General features: G+C 39.6%; 1 protein-coding gene and 1 non-coding gene across 2 annotated transcripts; both read left to right on the forward strand.

Annotated features, from left to right (window-relative positions):
• The first annotated feature begins 9584 nt into the window (after positions 1 to 9584).
• LOC101105913 (olfactory receptor 2T27-like) lies at positions 9585 to 10523 on the forward strand. The gene has a single exon (XM_027970613.1). It carries the CDS (start codon positions 9585 to 9587, stop codon positions 10521 to 10523), a length of 939 nt encoding a protein of 312 aa, XP_027826414.1.
• A 5812-nt stretch (positions 10524 to 16335) lies between these two features.
• TRNAW-CCA (transfer RNA tryptophan (anticodon CCA)) lies at positions 16336 to 16407 on the forward strand. The gene has a single exon. It is a non-coding gene; the product is annotated as a tRNA-Trp (tRNA).
• The last annotated feature ends 2226 nt before the right edge of the window (positions 16408 to 18633 follow it).

Below are 18633 nucleotides of genomic sequence, written 5' to 3' on the forward strand. Positions count from 1 at the left end.
GTGACTGTCCTACCAAATGCAGTCTACAGAGTCAATGTGATCCCTATCAAGTTATCAATCGCATTTTTCACAGAGCTAGAACAAAAAACCCTCACAATTTGTATGGACACACAAAAAACCACAAATAGCCAAAGGAATCTTGAGAAAGAAGAATGGAGTTGAAGGAATCAACCTTCCTGACTTCAGAGTATTCTAAAGAGCTACAGTCATTGAGACAGTATGGTACAGGCACAAAAACAGAATATAGACCAAGGGAACAAGACAGAAAGCCCAGAGATAAACCCATACACCTATAGGCATCTTATCTTTGACAGAGGAGGCAATATACGAGGCAAAGATAGTCCCTTCAGTAAGTTGTGCTGGGCAAACTGGACAGTTACATGTAAAAGAATGAAATTAGAACACTTCCTAACACCATACACAAAAATAAACTCAAAATGGATTAAATACCTAACTTTAAGACCAGAATCTATAGGACTTAGAGGAAAACATAGACAGACCACTCAGTGACATAAATCACAGCAAGGCCTTCTATGACCCATGTCCTAGAATAATGGAAATAAAAACAAAAATAAACAAGTGAAACCTAATTAAACTTACAAACTTTGCACAGTAAAGGAGAAATGGTGAACTGACAACTCTCAGAATAGGAAAAAATAATAGCAAGTGGGACAACTAACAGAGGATTAATTTCCAAAGTATACAAGCAGGTCATAAAACTCAATATCAGAAAAACAAACAACCCAATCACAAAGTGGTGAAAAGACCTAAAGAGACATTTCCCCAAAAAAGATATACAGATGGCTAATAAACGCATGAAAAGTTACCATGCATTATTAGAGAAACACAAATGAAAACCACAACAAGGTATCACCTCACACCAGTCAGAACAAAAGTCTACAAACAAACGCTGGAGAGAGTGTGGAGAAAGGGAACCAAGCCTCCTGCACTGTTGGTAAGAATGTAAACAGATACAGCCCCTCTGGAGAACAGTACAGAGATTCCTTACAAAACTAATAATAAAACTACCACACGACTCAGCAATCCCAGTACTAGGCATATATGCTGAGGAAGACACCTGTATCCCAATGTTCATTGCAGCGGTGTTTACAATAGCCAGGTCTTGAAAGCAACCTAGATGTACATCAACAGATGAATGGATAAAAACGTTATGGTACGTATATACAATGGGATATTCTCAGCCATAAGAAAGAATGAATTTGAGTCAGTTGTAGTGAGGTGGATGAACCTAGAGCCTGTTGTAAAGAGTGAAGTAAGTCAGAAAGAGAAAAACAAATGCCATATGTTAATGAACATATGAAATCTAGAAAAATGGCAATGATCACCCTATTTTCAGGGCACAGATACAGAGAATGGACTTGTGGACACAGCAGGGGAAGGTGAGTGTGGGATGGATTGAGGGAGTAGCTTATAAACATATACATCACTCTACGTAAAGTAGAAGCTAGTTGGAAGTGGCCGTGTAATACAGGGAGCTCAACTCAGTACTCTGTGACAGCCTAGATGGGTGAGATGGGATTGGGGGTGGCAGGGAGTTTCAAGAGGGAGGGGACATATGTATTCTTTTAACTGATTCATGTTGTTGTACAGCAAAAACCAGTACAACATTGTAAAGCAATTACCATCCAACTAAAAATAAATTTTAAAAAACAAGGAAAAGGCCATTAGTTTAATTTGAATCAGTTGTGAATGATGCTTGAAAGTCTATCCAAATGCAGATTTTAATAGTCTTTTGATAAATATGACACATTATTCCTGAAGAATATAATTTGAATCATCAAACTCCTTGAATATCATCTCTTGTGAGCAACTTCTTAGTAAGAACTTATTAACATACACTTGTACATTTTCATCATACTTTTACTCTCATGAGAAAAAAAATCAAGTGTTTACATAGCTAATTTCACAAAGCATGCAGGGAATTCACAGGCCTTCTACTCATCAGCAAGAAACAAAACCCTAGGGAAACTTTAAGATGACAACAGGCTCAGGGCCCCAAAGGAGGTGATATTATATACATATTCCAGGGTCCAGTGGGGAAAAAAGTGGCTGTTTAAATGTGAGTATACCTTTGAGAAGTTCTGGAAGCTCAGGGAAATGCAAGATCCTAATAATTAAAGTGAAAGGACAGAAATCCCGCAGGGGATCTGAAACAAGGCCCTAAACACTATTAAGTCACCAGAATGAAAGAGGTTTGCTTCCTTTTATGAAATACTTCACTTTAATACTTTGAGGGAGGTTTCACTCCCTCAAACCCAGCTCATGTTTAATCCATAGTTTATTTTGGCATCACAACCTGTCCTCAGGGCTAAGCCTGTGACCCGATGAAAGTGAAGATGTGTTGATTTCTGTCAATATCACATTGATATATCTGTGTTTTCATTCCTTAAAGACACAAGGTGTCTCCTTGTGATAACAGTCACCACCCACTGAACAAAAGTCTGAAAACCAACATTTACAAGAAAAAGAGATCGAATGGACTTGAATAAGTCTAAGAGGTCATCAACTTGCTGGAACAATATCCTGAGGTTTGTCGTTTTCTTGTCATTTTCTAGTCATTATACAAGCATTTTCTGAAGCATAAAATTACAATTAATAGACACACGATTGAGTCAGGGCTTGGGAATAGATGTAGAAATATATGAATGACTACAACAATAGTAAGTTAACCTGTACTTTAGTTTCAGCCCTTCCTCCAAGAAAAAGCAAATCCCTGCCACTTTTTGCCACTACTAGGGCATTTCCTAGGGCTTCCTCAGTGGCTCAGATGGTGAAGAATCTGCCTGCAATGCAGGGGACAGGGTCTGATCCCTGGGTCAGGAAAAACCCCTGTAGAAGGGAATGACTACCCACTCCAGTATTCTTTCCTGGATAGTCCCGTGAACAGAGAAGCCTGGTGGGCTACAGTCCATGGGTTCACAAAGAGTCGGACACGACTGAGTGACTAAGCAGCAGAGAATTTTCATAATTAAAGCTCTAAAAGGATACGGAGACCATTTAGCTTGTCTCTTTCCATGCTATATTTTACAGCACAACAACAAATGATTCTTGTGAGTAACTACACCAGCAAACCTTTAGCCAAACTCCTGGTCTTCTCATTAGTTGTTCAATGCTACGGGAATTGAGACGAAATATGAATTGTGATGTGACAGACTAAGGACTCAGGATACGTCATATACTTGTGAAAACTTGAGCCAGCTTCTGAATCTTTCAACATCAGTTTTCTTGTCTGAAAAATAGAGATGATACTATTTTCTTCATAGAGTTATGATTTACTCATTCTTCATTTATTAGCACCTTCTATGTTCTACAAATAATACTAAATGTGGAGGTTATCAAGATAAATGAGGCAGGATCACAGCAGTCAAAAAACTCATGGACTAGTGGTGGAGATAGATATATAGATAGAAACTAAAACTGGAAAAATATGAGAATAATAAATTACGAAGGACTGCTTGAAAGATGCTAACTTCTCTATAAATATCGGGTAACTAATGATTTCTTACATTGTCAGGCACAGCCACTCCTTCCTTCAGCCTTCTATCAAGGCCCCTTATCAATACTTTTACAGCCTCTTCAATTTTTTTCCTGTCTCACTTCACTGTTGTGTCCATTCGCACCATCCTCTTTCTGCTCTCCCAACATCACTGCTGATATCTGCGTTGTATATAGCACATTTCTAATGTAGCACATTTCATTTTTCCAGCATCTAAATTCCCCACCCTCTCTTTTTTTCAGCATTCATGTGTCCCTACTTACTGTGGACCCTTGTGGAAAACTTTTAGGAGAAGGAAAACATCCTTGAGCTCTATGGCATTTGAGAGGCAGAAGGCCCTGGCTGTAGAGCTGCTCAGGGTCCTGGTTTGAAACCTGACTCTGCTCCTTGATAGCTGAATGGGAAATTATAGAACCTCTCTGTGCCCCTGTTTCACTTCAGCAAAAATGGAGATAGTACTAATAATATGAACCTATTTTTTAAATGAATATTTGTGGCATCTTTAATTAGTACTACTTAATGCTTGAGAAATAGATATGGAAAAAGTGGAAACAGTGCCAGACTTTATTTTTGGGGGCTCCCAAATCACTGCAGATGGTGATTGCACACATGAAATTAAAAGACGCTTACTCCTTGGAAGGAAAGTTATGACCAACCTAGATAGCAAATTCAAAAGCAGAGACATTACTTTGCCGACAAAGGTCCATCTGGTCAAGGCTATGGTTTTTCCAGTGGTCATGTATGGATGTGAGAGTTGGACTATGAAGAAAGCTGAGCGCCAAAGAATTGATGCTTTTGAACTGTGGTGTTGGAGAAGACTCTTGAGAGTTCCTTGGACTGCAAGGATATCCAACCCGTCCATTCTAAAGGAGATCAGCCCTGGGTGTTCTTTGGAAGGAATGATGCTAAAGCTGAAACTCCAATACTTTGGCCACCTCATGTGAAGAGTTGACTCATTGGAAAAGACTCTGATGCTAGGACGGATTAGGGGCAGGAGGAAAGGGGGACGACCGAGGATGAGATGGCTGGATGGCATCAGCGACTCGATGAACATGAGTTTGGGTGAACTCCAGGAGTTGGTGATGGATAGAGAGGCCTGGCCTGCTGCGATTCATGGGGTCGCAAAGAGTCAGACATGGCTGAGTGGCTGAACTCACTGAATGGTTGGTGGGCTTCCCCAAGGCTCAGTAGTAAAGAACCCACCTGCAAGCAGGAGCAGTAGGAGACTTGGGCTCAATCTCTGGGTCGGGAATATCCCCTGGAGAAAGGCACGGCAACCCACTCCAGTATTCTCGCCTGGAAAATCTCCATAGTCTCAAACAGTTGGACATGACTGAAGCAACTGAGCATTTATGCACGCACGCGCTTAATGCTCGGTAAGCAAGTTCTCACCATTTGTTTTCTTGTCTGTTGTTGCAGAGATCACTTTATTTGATGAAACATTGACTTGCACGACCTCTACAAGCCCTGGAAATGTCCTATGCTCCATCCCCTTCTCTGCTCCCACTGGGTCTCCTGGAACACAGGCTCCAGGGTCTCTTTCTATATGATGGAATAGTGAGAAGCAGCAGCTCTCTTCATCAGCCTCACCCCCTACTCTGCTTTTTCTTTAGTGGAGAGAAACTTAGCTCCTGATGAGGTTCAGGGGAGAGTTCTAAACATGTTTTCCTCCAAAAACAGCCAGGTGATAACTATCATAGGATTCTACAGAGCAGACACATAAGCCACTGATATTAGAGGTAGTAGTTTTTGGTTTAATGCCTGAAGCTGTTGCTAACAGATTTAGAGTGACAGGGGAAGCAGCAATGTGGCGGGTGTGGCAGTAAAAGCAGAGAGAGCTATAGCTAAGAGCCCAGTTATTTCTCTCCTTTTCTCCCTTATTTCTCCCTCTTATCAACTGCCTTATTCCCTTACTCTCTATTTCTATGGTGTCCCACCCACCTTTTTTCCTTATCCTATAGTATAAAATGACCAACAGGAATTAATCTCAATTAATAAGCAGTGGTCCAAGAGCAGGAGACTTCTTTGCTTTTATATTTCTTGGTGATAAATGTGCACTGGTTTCAGTAACACATTCTAGTTCTAGAAAGGTCCATAGACTGCACATTATGTCTCCTGCTTTTGGAGATAGGATCTGGCTGCATTCCAGTATTTAGTCATGTTCTAGTGCTAAGCTTGAAACCAGGTTGCCAGTTGGAACTTAGCTGATGCATAATAACTCTCACCCAATTTGAAGATTTGAGTGCATGTGTTTATCTAGCTGCCTCTACCTCTCTTCATAGAAAATTCAGATTTCTTTGTAAACACGGTATAATTAAGCCATGCTATGTTCAGTCTCTCAGTCATGTCCGACTTTTTGCAACCTCATGGACAGTAGCCCACCAGGCTTCTCTGGTCTATGGAATTTTTCAGGCAAGAATACTGGAGTAGGTTGCCATTTTCCTCCTCCAACCCAGGGATTGAATCTGCATCTCTTGTGTCTCCTGCATAGGCAGGCAGATTCTTTTAACACTAGTGCCACCTGGGAAGCCCTAATTAGGTCATGAAGAGTAGCCAAATTTTGTCAGTTAGAGCTCTGATTCTATACCAATTTTTTTGTGATTGAGAAAATTTCTTGGTTTTTCTAAAACTAATTTACTGTCATACATAATAGAAGAAGCACATTACTCACAAACTGTATTTTGATTATGACAAAGAGCCATAAGGAAAGTTTGTTAAAATAAAAAGTTAATTAACAAATACATTAATTCACATAAATGATTCAGTTCAGTTCAGTTGCTCAGTAGTGTCTGACTCTTTGAGACCCCATAAATAGCAGCACACCAGGCCTCCCTGTCCATCACAAACTCCCAGAGTTCACTCAAATTCACGTCCATTGAGTCAGTGATGCCATCCAGCCATCTCATCCTCTGTCGTCCCCTTCTCCTCCTGCCCCAAATCCCTCCCAGCATCAGAGTTTTTTCCAATGAGTCAACTCTTCGCATGAGGTGGCCAAAGTACTAGAGCTTCAGTTTTAGCATCATTCCTTCCAAAGAACACCAAGGACTGATCTCCTTTAGAATGGACTGGTTGGATCTCCTTTCAGTCCAAGGGACTCTCAAGAGTCTTCTCCAACACCACAGTTCAAAAGCATCAGTTCTTCGGCGCTCAGCCTTCTTCACAGTCCAAATCTCACATCCATACATGACCACTGGAAAAACCATAGCCTTGACTAGACGGACCTTAGTTGGCAAAGTAATGTCTCTGCTTTTGATTATGTTATCTAGGTTGGTCATAACTTTTCTTCCAAGGAGTAAGCCTTTTAATTTCATGGCTGCAGTCACCATCTGCAGTGATTTCGGAGCCCCAAAAAATAAAGTCTGACACTGTTTCCACTGTTTCCCCATCTATTTCCCATGAAGTGATGGGACCGGATGCCATGATCTTCGTTTTCTGAATATTGAGCTTTAAGCCAACATTTTCACTCTCCACTTTCACTTTCATCAAGAGGCTTTTTAGTTCCTCTTCACTTTCTGCCATAAGGGTGGTGTCATCTGCATATCTGAGGTTACTGATATTTCTCCCGGCAATCTTGATTCCAGCTTGTGTTTCTTCCATTACTCACAAGTAATTAGAAGGACCCAGGGCTTAGAGGCCTCAAAAGTGACCCACAAGCAGAGTTTTTGTAATAATATCTATGGTACATGCTGATAAAATCATAAAAGAATAAAACTTGGGCACCATTTTATTTTATATTTTAGCCACATCTCGTGGCATATGGGATCTTAGTTCCCTGAGTAGGAATCAAACCCATGTCCCCAGCAAAGGAAATGGGGATTCTTAACTATTGGACTGCTAGAGAAGTCCATGGGCATCATTTCAGTTAGCACATTTCCTCTTCTTCTTTTTCCTTTACATTCTTATTCTTCCCCATCCTCTTATTTTACTTCTTTTATCTCCATTCTACTTCTTTCTCTTTCTCCTCCCAATCTTTATTCAACTCCTTTTTTCATGAGCTATTTTAACTCTAGATTTCAATAATTTCTGACAGCATCCAGACATACTGCTTAAGCACTGAGCTTGTCAAAGTAAAGAAATATTTCATTTTCATATGTTCACAAAAGCAAATAATAGCAAAGATATAATAATCTTGAAATATCTGCATCCCAATACTTTCTTATACACTTACCTATTTTATGATCCATGTTGCAAAATTGTACTGAGGGAGCAATATGTAGGGATTATCAACTACAGGTATTAAAGTTACTTCTCTATTACAAGTGTTGAAATTCAAAGGGAATCAAATACTTTAAAAAGAAGGTAAAAATCAGTTTTTATTTGGAATGGAATGGACAGAGTTTTGAGAAGACTTCAGAAAGGTACTGACATTGATCAGAATGTTAAATGATGGGAAGGATTTGATACAGCCTTTACTGGAGGGAGCCTGGTCTAAATAAAAGGAAAACTATCAGTACATAAGTAAATGCATGAAGATGGAAAGATATGATATTTCATAAGATTATGGTATAAGTCATTATAAGGGAAAATTTTTATTGCAATACAAAAAAATTGGCCAGCTAAATTAGTGACAAACTTGTTGAGTATTTAAATGCAAATATAAGCAGCATTGAGCTTAATTCACTGATTCATGGAGAACATTTCAAATGTTGCCACGGAGAGTGACTCAATCACAGCTATGCTTTAAGATGATTATGTTTGAAGAAGAAGGAGTCTAGATAATCATGAGAAGAAGACTAAAGATTTAGAATTGAGTGAAATAATAAGTTTGGAAAAGAAGGGAATGTCTGAGAGATATGATAGTTAAATATGGTTAGATCAATTAACTAATTAAATATATAAGGAAAAATAATTAAACGTGGTCTCAATGTTATAAGCCTGAATGTTTGTGTTAGAGGAGAGGTGATGACTGAAATAATCAAGGCATAAAAGGTGGGAGTTGAGCTCAGTTTTGGCGTGATAAATTGGAAGTGTTGGCAGGATATGTGATGAAAGTGTTTAAGAAATTGTTGGAAATACAGAATTGAGCTCCAAAGAGGATAGACAGGTAAATATATTGTTCTGAGAGCTTGAACTCATAGAATCAGGAAAAGCTTCACTCTGAGGTCATACAGTGTCCTGTGCTTAGGAGTGGCCTGTGTGTGATTTAATGATCTGATGTTGCCATCTTGAAATTTTTAATAATTTTGAAAAACAGGTACCACATTTTAATTTTGCCATGTAAAATATGTATTTGGTCCTGTACGGGGCTATGAAAGATTGACAAGGGAGATGATATAGACAGAGGAGAGGAGGAGCTACTTAAGACGCTTGAGGAAATGGTCCCGTTGATAAGTCAAAAACTAAAAGGAGACCAAAATATGGAGTCTCATTGTCCCAGGAAATTCCAAATAATGAGTTTTTAATTCTTGGATGGGTATGATAACTGTGTAGATATGAAATAATTTTTAAATAGTGGAATAAAATGATCAGCATTTAGTGTTTATAAAACAATAAGTTAAAGACTGGTGAACCTCACCTTTTTTTTTAATGGATTTCTGATTTATCATAAAAGGATGAGGTAAAAGATATGGATGAACATTCAGATGAAAGAAATATGTAAAACATGGAGGTTCCATGCCCTGTCTGAATGCTTCACTCTCCCCAACTCTCCATATGTTCACACCCATAAGTTCCTCATGTGCATGCTAAATCGCTTCAGTCATGTCCAGCTCTTTACGACCCTATGGACTCTAGCCCACCATGCTCCTCTGTCCATGGGATTCTCCAGGCAAGAATACTGGAGTGGTTTCCATTTCCTCCTCCAGGGGATCTTCCCAACCCAGGGATCGAACTCGCATCTCTTGCATCTCCTACATTGGCAGACAGGTTCTTTACCACTAGCACCACCTGGGAAGACTGTAAGTTCCTCAAGACATTTTCAATATCATTTTGTTCAACTAAGACATGGAAAGAATGGATAGGGGAATAACTAGTCTAAAATAAAGGTTCTTAACTAGGCATAAGATTTACGAGATGTCCTATAGTTTTTCTCCCACAGCACATCAGCCATCACAGAGGAAGTTGAGATATGGCAAAAAGAAATAACGTATCTACTACAGATTTCATCCTCTTGGGCCTCTTTCCTGAGTTCCAATATGCCAGCCTCCTGGTCTACCTCATTCTTCTGATCTACCTCATTGCCCTCACAGGGAACTCCATACTCATCTTCCTGATCTGGCTGGATGTTCACCTCCACACTCCCATGTACTTCTTACTCAGCCAGCTCTCTTTCATTGACTTGTTCTACATCTCCAGCTCAGTTCCTAAGATGGTCATCAACCATTCTTTAGGGAAGCACAGCATCTCTTTCATTGGCTGTGGAATCCAAATGTTTTTCTGCCTGAGTCTAGGTGGTGCTGAGTGTCTCCTTCTGACCTTCATGTCGTATGACCGATTTGTGGCTATTTGTAATCCTCTACAATACACAGTTATCATGAATTCTAAGGTCTGTTTGCTCATAGCACTAGCATCATGGACTGGGGGTGCTCTAAATTCACTCATTCAAACCATCTACACCATGCATTTTCCTGTATGTGGTCTAAAGGAAATAAATCACTTCTTCTGTGAGATGCCAGCTGTCCTGAAGCTATCCTGTGAGGATACTTCAGATTATGAGATGGCCGTATTTGTGGTAAGTATCATATTTATCCTCATCCCTTTCAACCTCATAATTGCCTCCTACATTCAAATCTTCCTCACTGTTCTCAAAATGAAATCTCCTGAGGGGAGGAACAAAGCCCTGGCCACGTGCTCTTCTCACCTGACTGTGGTGAGTCTCTATCTGGGGCCAGGCATAGTGGTGTACATGACACCTGGCTCCTCCCACACCCCAGCATTGGATCAAGGTCTTTCTGTGTTCTACACTATACTTACTCCCATGCTGAACCCCATTATATACAGCCTGAGGAACAAGGAGGTGATTGGGGCCCTGAGAAAGGTCCTGAGGAAGAAGCTGGTATCAAAGTAATTTAAGAAATATCATTACCATAAATCTAGTTTCAATATGGAAGTCCAAGTTCCCAGCTTGCTTTTTCTTCCTCTACACAGAATTCCTATTTAGGAACATATATTATTTTAGAAATATGGACTACCCAGTTACTTTATTATGTTTGAAACAAAAAATTAAGTTCAGTTATAAGTTGCTTTCATAGAAATATTTGGAGAAAAAGGCTCTAATAGCACATAGATGGAAGCATATACACTCAGTTTCCTAATTCATCCACAAAAGTGGATGATGATTCCCATCATTTTTTTTTTAATCATCACAGAGATAGAGAAATCTGGGACTACTTATTCTAACGTTTGACTAAGTATCAGCCTGGTCTGACAGTAGAACAAAGAAGGAGACAGGGTCATTAATTTTCTCCAAGAAGAACTATTTTCTCCAGGTTAATAATATTTTTTTGATTGAGTGAAAAACAAATTTATTTATTTGACAACTACTAAGGAACAATTATCTATTGACTGTATTCCATATCTTTTAATTTAACGAAATCACATTCTGACCTCATAGTTACACTAGGAGTTTTCAGAGATTTGTTACTTTACAGTTTCTTAGTTCTCTAACCTCATCTCCCATTATTCATTTCTCTTGGATAAACAAAACCAACAAATTTTTGAGAAAGAAATTTCAAGGACAGATGGATGTCCTATCCCTCCCCACTTCCTATGAGAAAAAGTTGTATGGTGAAAGTGGGAGAGCGATAAAGGAGAGATGAAGACAGTACAGTGTTTTGTTAGTAGATTGTATCTCATTACTGTATCAGAGTCTCATGGAGGTCAACAATATTATAGCCAAACAAAGGAACTGTCTCTTGATATGCAGGGAGAAGATTCTCATAATGCCTTCAAGATCTCAGAAAGACAGAACATTAGTAAAAGTAATGGTAGCTGATATAACAGATATCCCTCCTAAACCTTAGGTCACTAACACAATAAAAGTTTATGTTTTGTTCATAAAAGTCTAATCTTGAGAGAGGTGGAATGTGTGGTTCTGTTTCTCACAATCAGTGATCCAGAGTGACAGAGGTTCTGACATCATTAGCATGTGGTTCCTAAGACTGAATGGGCTTTGATGTGTATCCAGAAAAAAGGAGTGCAGAAACGTCTGAGATGGTGTTACAGGCTAGTCAGGGAAGTGGCAAACATGACATCTACCCATATTGAATTTGTCAGTCTTACACCATGGGCTTTCCTGGCAGCTCAGTGGTATAGAGCCAATGTAGGAGATGTAGGTTTGATCCCTGGGTAGGGAACATACCCTGGAGAAAGAAATGGCAACCCACTCCAGTATTATTGCCTGGGAATTCCCGAGGAGCTTGGCAAGCTACAGTCCATGGGGTTGCAAGAGTGTCAGACACAGCTTAGTGACAACAACAGCAAGTCCTATGCCACATCTTACTGAATGGTGGCTGGAAAATATCTTCTGGCTGTGTCATCAGAGGAAAAGAAAATGAGTATGGTGAATACTTAGCCAAATAATTGTGTATTGTGTCCTGGTTGTTGCTGTTCAGTCACTCAGTCATGTCAGATTCTTTGTGACCTCATGGACTGCAGCACCCTAGGCTTCCCTGTCTTTTACCACCTCCTAGAGCTCGATCAAACTCATGTCCATTGAGTTGGTGATGCCATCCAACCATCTTGTCCTCTGTCATTCCCTTCTCCCCCTGCTTTCAATCTTTCCCAGCATCAGGGTCTTTTCTAATGAGTCAGCTCTTCCCATCAGGTAGCCAAAGTATTAGAGGTTCAGCTTCAGCATCAGTCCTTCCAATGAGTATTCAGGATTTAATTCCTTTAGAATTGACTGGTTTGTGTCCCAGGGACTCTCTCAAGAGTCTCCTCCAACACCACACTTCAAAAGCAATCCTTCAGTGCTCAGCCTTCTTTATGGTCAAACTCTCACATCTATACATGACTACTGGGAAAACCATAGCTCTAACTAAATGGATATTTGGTCAGCAAAGTAATGTCTTTGCTTTTCAATATGTTGCCTAGGTTTGTCATAGTTTTTCTTCCAAGGATCATGCATCTTTTAATTTCATGGCTGCAATAACCATCCACAGTGATTTTGGAGCCCAAGAAAATAAAGTCTATCACTGTTTCCATTGTTTCTCCATGTATTTTCCATGATGTGATGGGATCTGATGTCATGATCTTCATTTTTTGAATGTTCATTTGTAAGCCAGATTTTTCACTCTCCTCTTTCACCTTCATCAATAGGGTCTTTAGCTCCTCTTCACTTTCTGCCATAAGGGTGGTGTCAATTGCATATATGAGGTTATTGATATTTCTCCCAACAATCTTGATTCCAGATTCTGCTTCATCCAGTCTAGCATTTCACATGATGTACTCTGCATATAAGTTAAATAAACAGAGTAACAGTATACACCCTTGATGTACTCCTTTCCCAATTTTGAACCAGTCCATTGTTCCATGTTTGGTCTTAACTGTTGCTTCTTGACCTGCATACAGGTTTCACTAGGCAGGTAAGGTGGTCTGGTATTCCCATCTGATTAAGAATTTTCCACAGTTTGTTGTGATCCACAAAAAGGCTTTAGTGTAGCCAATGAAGCAGAAATAGATGTTCTTCTGAAATTCTCTTGCTTTTTCTATGATCCTAAACATGTTGGCATTTTGATCTCTGGTTCTTCTGCCTTTTTCAAATCCAGCTTGAATATCTGGAAGTTCTCAGTTCATGTACTGTTGAAGCCTAGCTTAGAGAATTTTGAGTATCACTTTGCTAGCATGTGAAACTGTGCAACTGTGTGATACTTTGAACATCCTTTGACATTACCCTTCTTTGGCATTGGAATTAAAACTGATATTTTCCAGTCCTGTGGCCACTGCTGAGCTTTCCAAATTTGCTGGCCTATTGAGTGCAGTCCTTTCACAACATCATCTTTTAGTATCTGAAATATCTCAGCTGGAATTCCATCACCTCCACTAGCTTTGTTCATGGTGATGCTTCTAAGGTCCACTTGACTTCGCACTCCAAGATGTCTGGCTCTAGTTGAGTGATCACACCATTGTGGTTATCTGGGCCATTAAGATCTTTTTTTGTATACGTCTATGTATTCTTGCCACCTCTTCTTAATGTCTTCTGCTTCTGTTAGTTTCATACCATTTCTGTCCTTTATTGTGCACATCTTTGCATGAAATTTTCCCTTGGTATCTCTAATTTTCTTCAAGAGATCTCTAGTCTTTCCCAGTCTATTGTTTTCCTCTATTTCTTTGCACTGATCACTGAGGAAGTCTTTCTTATCTCTCCTTGCTATTCTTTGGAACTCTGCATTCAAACGGGTATATCTTTCCTTTTCTCCTTTGCCTTTCACTTCTCTTCTTTTCTCAGCTATTTGTAAGGCCTCCTCAGACAATCATTTTGCCTTTTTGCATTTCTTTTTCTTGGGGATATTTTTTATCACTGCCTCCTGTACCTGTTATGAACCTCCATCCATAATTCTACAGGCACTTTATCAGAAAAGGGAACGCTGTTACAGTGTTGGTTGAAATGAAAATTGATCCATTCACTATATAAAACAGTATGCAGTTTCTTTTTAAAAATAGAGTTACCATATGATCCAAGATTCTCATTCCTGCACCTATATCCAAAAAATGAGAACTGTAATTTGAAAAGACATATGCATCCCAGTGATCATATCAGCACTATTTATAACTGGCCAATTCATGGAAGCAACCTAAGTGTGATCAACAAATGAATGGATAAAGAATATACACATACACAATGGAAAATGGAATATTACTTCTACGAAAGGAATGAAATATTGCCGTTTGCAGTAGTGTGAATGGGCCTAGACATTATCATACTAAGTAAATCAGACAGAGAAAGAAAAACATTATATGATATTATTTATATGTGAAGTCTAAAAATGGTACAAGTGAACTTATTTACAAAACAAAAACAGACTCATAGACATACAAAACAAACCTAGAGTTATCAAAGGGAAAATGGCACAGGGATAAATCAGAAGTAAGGGATTAACAGATGTATACTACTATAAGTAAAATAGATAAACAAAAAGGATTTGCTGTATAGCACAGGGAACTACATTTAATATCTTGTCATAACCTGTAAGGAAAAAACTCTGGAAAAAATACATATCTGTATCATTTTTCTATACACCTGAAACTAATCGAATCTTGTGAATCAACTATACCTGAGTAAAAAATACTGTTGGGATGAGCAGACTTCCAAGTTTAGTACATTTAGGGAGTGTCAAGGAAGATTCCTCTGAGGAAGTTTACTTTTTAAATTGAAGTATTGTTGATTTATGATGAAGTTTTACTGAAGTTGAAACATGAAAGTAGGGAGTAACCAAGGGAAATAGATGGGGAAACAGTGGAAACAGTGTCAGACTTTATTTTGGGGGGCTCCAAAATCACTGAAGATGGTGAATGCAGTCATGAAATTAAAAGACGCTTACTCCTTGGAAGAAAAGTTATGACCAACCTAGATAGCATATTCAAAAGTAGAGACATTACTTTGCTAACAAAGGTCCGTTTAGTCAAGGCTATGGTTTTTCCAGTAGTCAGGTATGGATGTGAGAGTTGGACTGTGAAGAAAGCTGAGTGCTGAAGAATTGATGCTTTTGAACTGTGGTGTTGGAGAAGACTCTTGAGAGTCCCTTGGACTGCAAGGAGATCCAATCTGTCCATTCTAAAGGAAATCAGCCCTGGGTGTTCTTTGGAAGGAATGATGCTAAAGCTGAAACTCCAGTATTTTGGCCACCTCATGCAAAGAGTTGACTCATTGGAAAAGACTCTGATGCTGGGAGGGATTGGGGGCAGGAGGAGAAGGGGACGACAGAGGATGAGATGGCTGGATGGCATCACCAACTCGATGGATGTGAGTTTGAGTGAACCCCGGGAGTTAGTGATGGTCAGGGAGGCCTGGCGTGCTGTGATTCATGGGGTCACAAAGAGTTGGACACAACTGAGTGACTGAACTGAACTGAAGTTGAGGAAAAGAGAAAATGTATTTCAGGATAAAGAACAGAATGCAGAGGATTCTAGAATTTGTGAAGTACTTAGGGTATTGATGTCTCCAAGTCTTCGTGATTGTAACTAGCAGGAAAGGAAAGAGTGGTGGGAAATAAGTTTGAAGAATTTCTTGTCTTGAGTTCTCCTGAAAACAGAACCTGATACAGGGACTTGGGAGATGATCTCAGAAAGCAAGAGTGATACAGTAGGGAGAGTGACATAGAGAAGGTGGAAAAATATAAAGTTTTTATTGGTTTTTTTTTTTGTTGTTGTTTGGTGGGTTGGTTCATTTTCTGGCCGCACGATGGAGCATGCAGGATCTTAGTTCCTCTACCAGAAATGGAACCTCTGCCCCCTGAGTTTGGAGTGCAGAGTCTTAACCACTGAACTGCCAGGGAAGTATGTATTATAAGATTTTCATATTAGAGGGTATTCAAGGATGTTACTGTGTGTAGCTGGAGTTCTATTTTGTTGGCAGTCCTAAGAAGCATACATAATGCCTTCCAGAATTACCTAACTGAAGGTCAGTAGAAAGAAAAATTCCCTCACCAGTCTCAATCTCCTTTGGTCAATGTCTATTCTCAGGAGTTACTTCCACAGTTGCATTCCAAGTTCAGGACCTATATTTTGACAGAACCTAAGTGAACTCCGGGAGTTGGTGATGGACAGGGAGGCCTGGCGTGCTGCTATTCATGGGGTCGCAAAGAGTCAGACACAACTGAGCAACTGAACTGAACTGAACTAAACTGAAGCTTGAGGGTTAGGTTATTTCATTTTTATCTTCCCTGGTGGCTCAGAGGTTAAAGCGTCTGCCTCCAATGCAGGAGACCCGGGTTCGATCCCTGGGTCGGGAAGATCCCCTGGAGAAGGAAATGGTAACCCACTCCAGTATTCTTGCCTGGAGAATCCCATGGACGGAGAAGGCTGGTAGGCTACAGTCCATGGGGTCGCAGAGTCAGACACGACTGGGCGACTTCACTTACTCACTTAAGCTTGAGGGAGTGGGAAGCATAAATGTCACAAGTGACAGAGTAAAGGGAGGAAGAAGCAATCATTGCTTTAGCCCTTGCACTGATACATTCCAGGTATTGTGCTACAACACCGTGTAATAACCCTTGATTCAGTACATATACCACACCCTGGAGAACAGCACCCCATCTCACTGACCTTGAGCTAGAATCTTCAATGAAACTTTAAAAGGTATTCTGTTGTTCTATCAAGTTAACAGTTTCCAAATGAATTCTCACATGGTAGGATGAGAGAATCATGAGGTCATACATGCATTGCCACAGGCCATCGCTGTAAAATAGGCATCTTTGCCTGAGGCAATATTGATGTAAGATTCAGTATTTCTCAATAAGAAACTGTGCAAACTCTTGAAGAAGTACTGGAAGAGGTAGTGCAGAAAAATAAAATCAAATTCACCACCATAGAAGCCTCATAAAGAAGCTTCCGTCTTGTGTGGGGTACTATGGTCCAATGTGACAATTGTACTGTTCATTCAGCATTGGTTTCTAGATAATCCCCAATTGATTGATTTTGGTTCAAGGGTATTGGACCATGGTATTGGATTTTGGTCCATGGTATTGGACCCACGCACAGCCTGCTTCATTGCATTCATAGTCATTCCATTCATTGTCCTATTATATATAAGCACCAGGTTGGCCACTGATAAAAACTACATGACCTTTACTGGATAAGTCATTCTGTCCACCTCTTTCTTTGGTGGCCATTCAGTGATGGGTGATCTGAGAAGGCACTGATATGAAGTAGAAAGTTCTGCTACCAATACAGTATACTAATGCATATATATGGAATTTAGAAAGATGGTAATGATAACCCTGTATGCGAGACAGCAAAAGAGACACAGATGTATAGAACAGTCTTTTAGACTCTGTGGGAGAGGGAGAGGGTGGGATGATTTGGGAGAATGGCATTGAAACATGTATAATATCATATAAGAAACGAATCGCCAGTCTAGGTTCGATGCAGGATACAGGATGCTTGGGGCTGGTGCACTGATGACCCAGAGGGACGGTACGGGGAGGAAGGTGGGAGGGGGGTTCAGGATTGGAAACACGTGTACACCCATGGCAGATTCATGTTGATGTATGGCAAAACCAATACAATATTGTAAAGTAAAAAAATAAATTAATTAAATAAAAAAAATTTTTAAGCTGTAAAATATAAAAAAAAATTCTTAACTGGAAAAAAAAAAAGTTCTGTTCAGTTTATTCCTATCTTACAGATTCATTCATACTTCTTGCTCCTTCCGTAGACTTCTTTGTTTCTGATTTTCAAATTATGCTTCCCCAGGCCACATGAAACTAGCCAAACCATTAACCATGGCTTAAGTTATGTATGTCCTTATCTCAGTCTACATCTCTCTACATACAGAATAAATAATTAAACCTCTGCCCTGAGGGAAGATTTTTACACACAACTGTCCTTTAGGGTCTCCTAAGAATGGGGTCATAATGTAAAACAAATTCCTTATTTTGGCTTAAACCAATGTACTAAACCAATGCATCAGTGAATTAGGTTCACATTTTTGCCTTTTGCATTCTTTGATCTTATATGAGCTTAGGAAGAGGCATTGGTTTAACAAAAGTAGATGTCTTTGGAGACTGATTGGGCTACCATTCATGGTACCATTCATGGATCATTACTTATGATCTCTGAATCTGCTTAATTCAGTTTCTCAATACATCATTTTCATTATATGTTGGACTGCTGCACCTGGTTAAACTCACAATCTGATCCATTTAAAATAATGGCTCATGGCAGGCTACTCCTGCTGCATAGTCACTTGTCATATACAGGCGTTTGGTTTCTGACATCAGGCTGTGCGTCCAATGTATAAGCCACGCTCTGCTATAGAAGACATGGACAACTTTAGAATCCTAGGATTCTGAATTGTAACTCTTCTATAGCTCCTGTTTAAGAGTCCACACACCATTTTAAACACTACTGTGGAAATAACTGAAGATAATACAAATGAGAGAATATCAAGGATATTTAATTAGAGCTTTTACAGTAAGGAGGGTTTCTCTGGTGGCTCAGAAGGTAAAGAATCTGCA

The sequence above is a fragment of the Ovis aries genome, chromosome 5, assembly GCF_016772045.2.
Source record: "Ovis aries strain OAR_USU_Benz2616 breed Rambouillet chromosome 5, ARS-UI_Ramb_v3.0, whole genome shotgun sequence".
NCBI classification, from domain to species: Eukaryota; Metazoa; Chordata; class Mammalia; order Artiodactyla; family Bovidae; genus Ovis; species Ovis aries.

What these genes read in the sequence shown, in the direction of transcription:
- LOC101105913 (XM_027970613.1), top strand. Translation starts at nt 9,585, where the DNA reads ATGGCAAAAAGAAATAACGTATCTACTACAGATTTCATCCTCTTGGGC.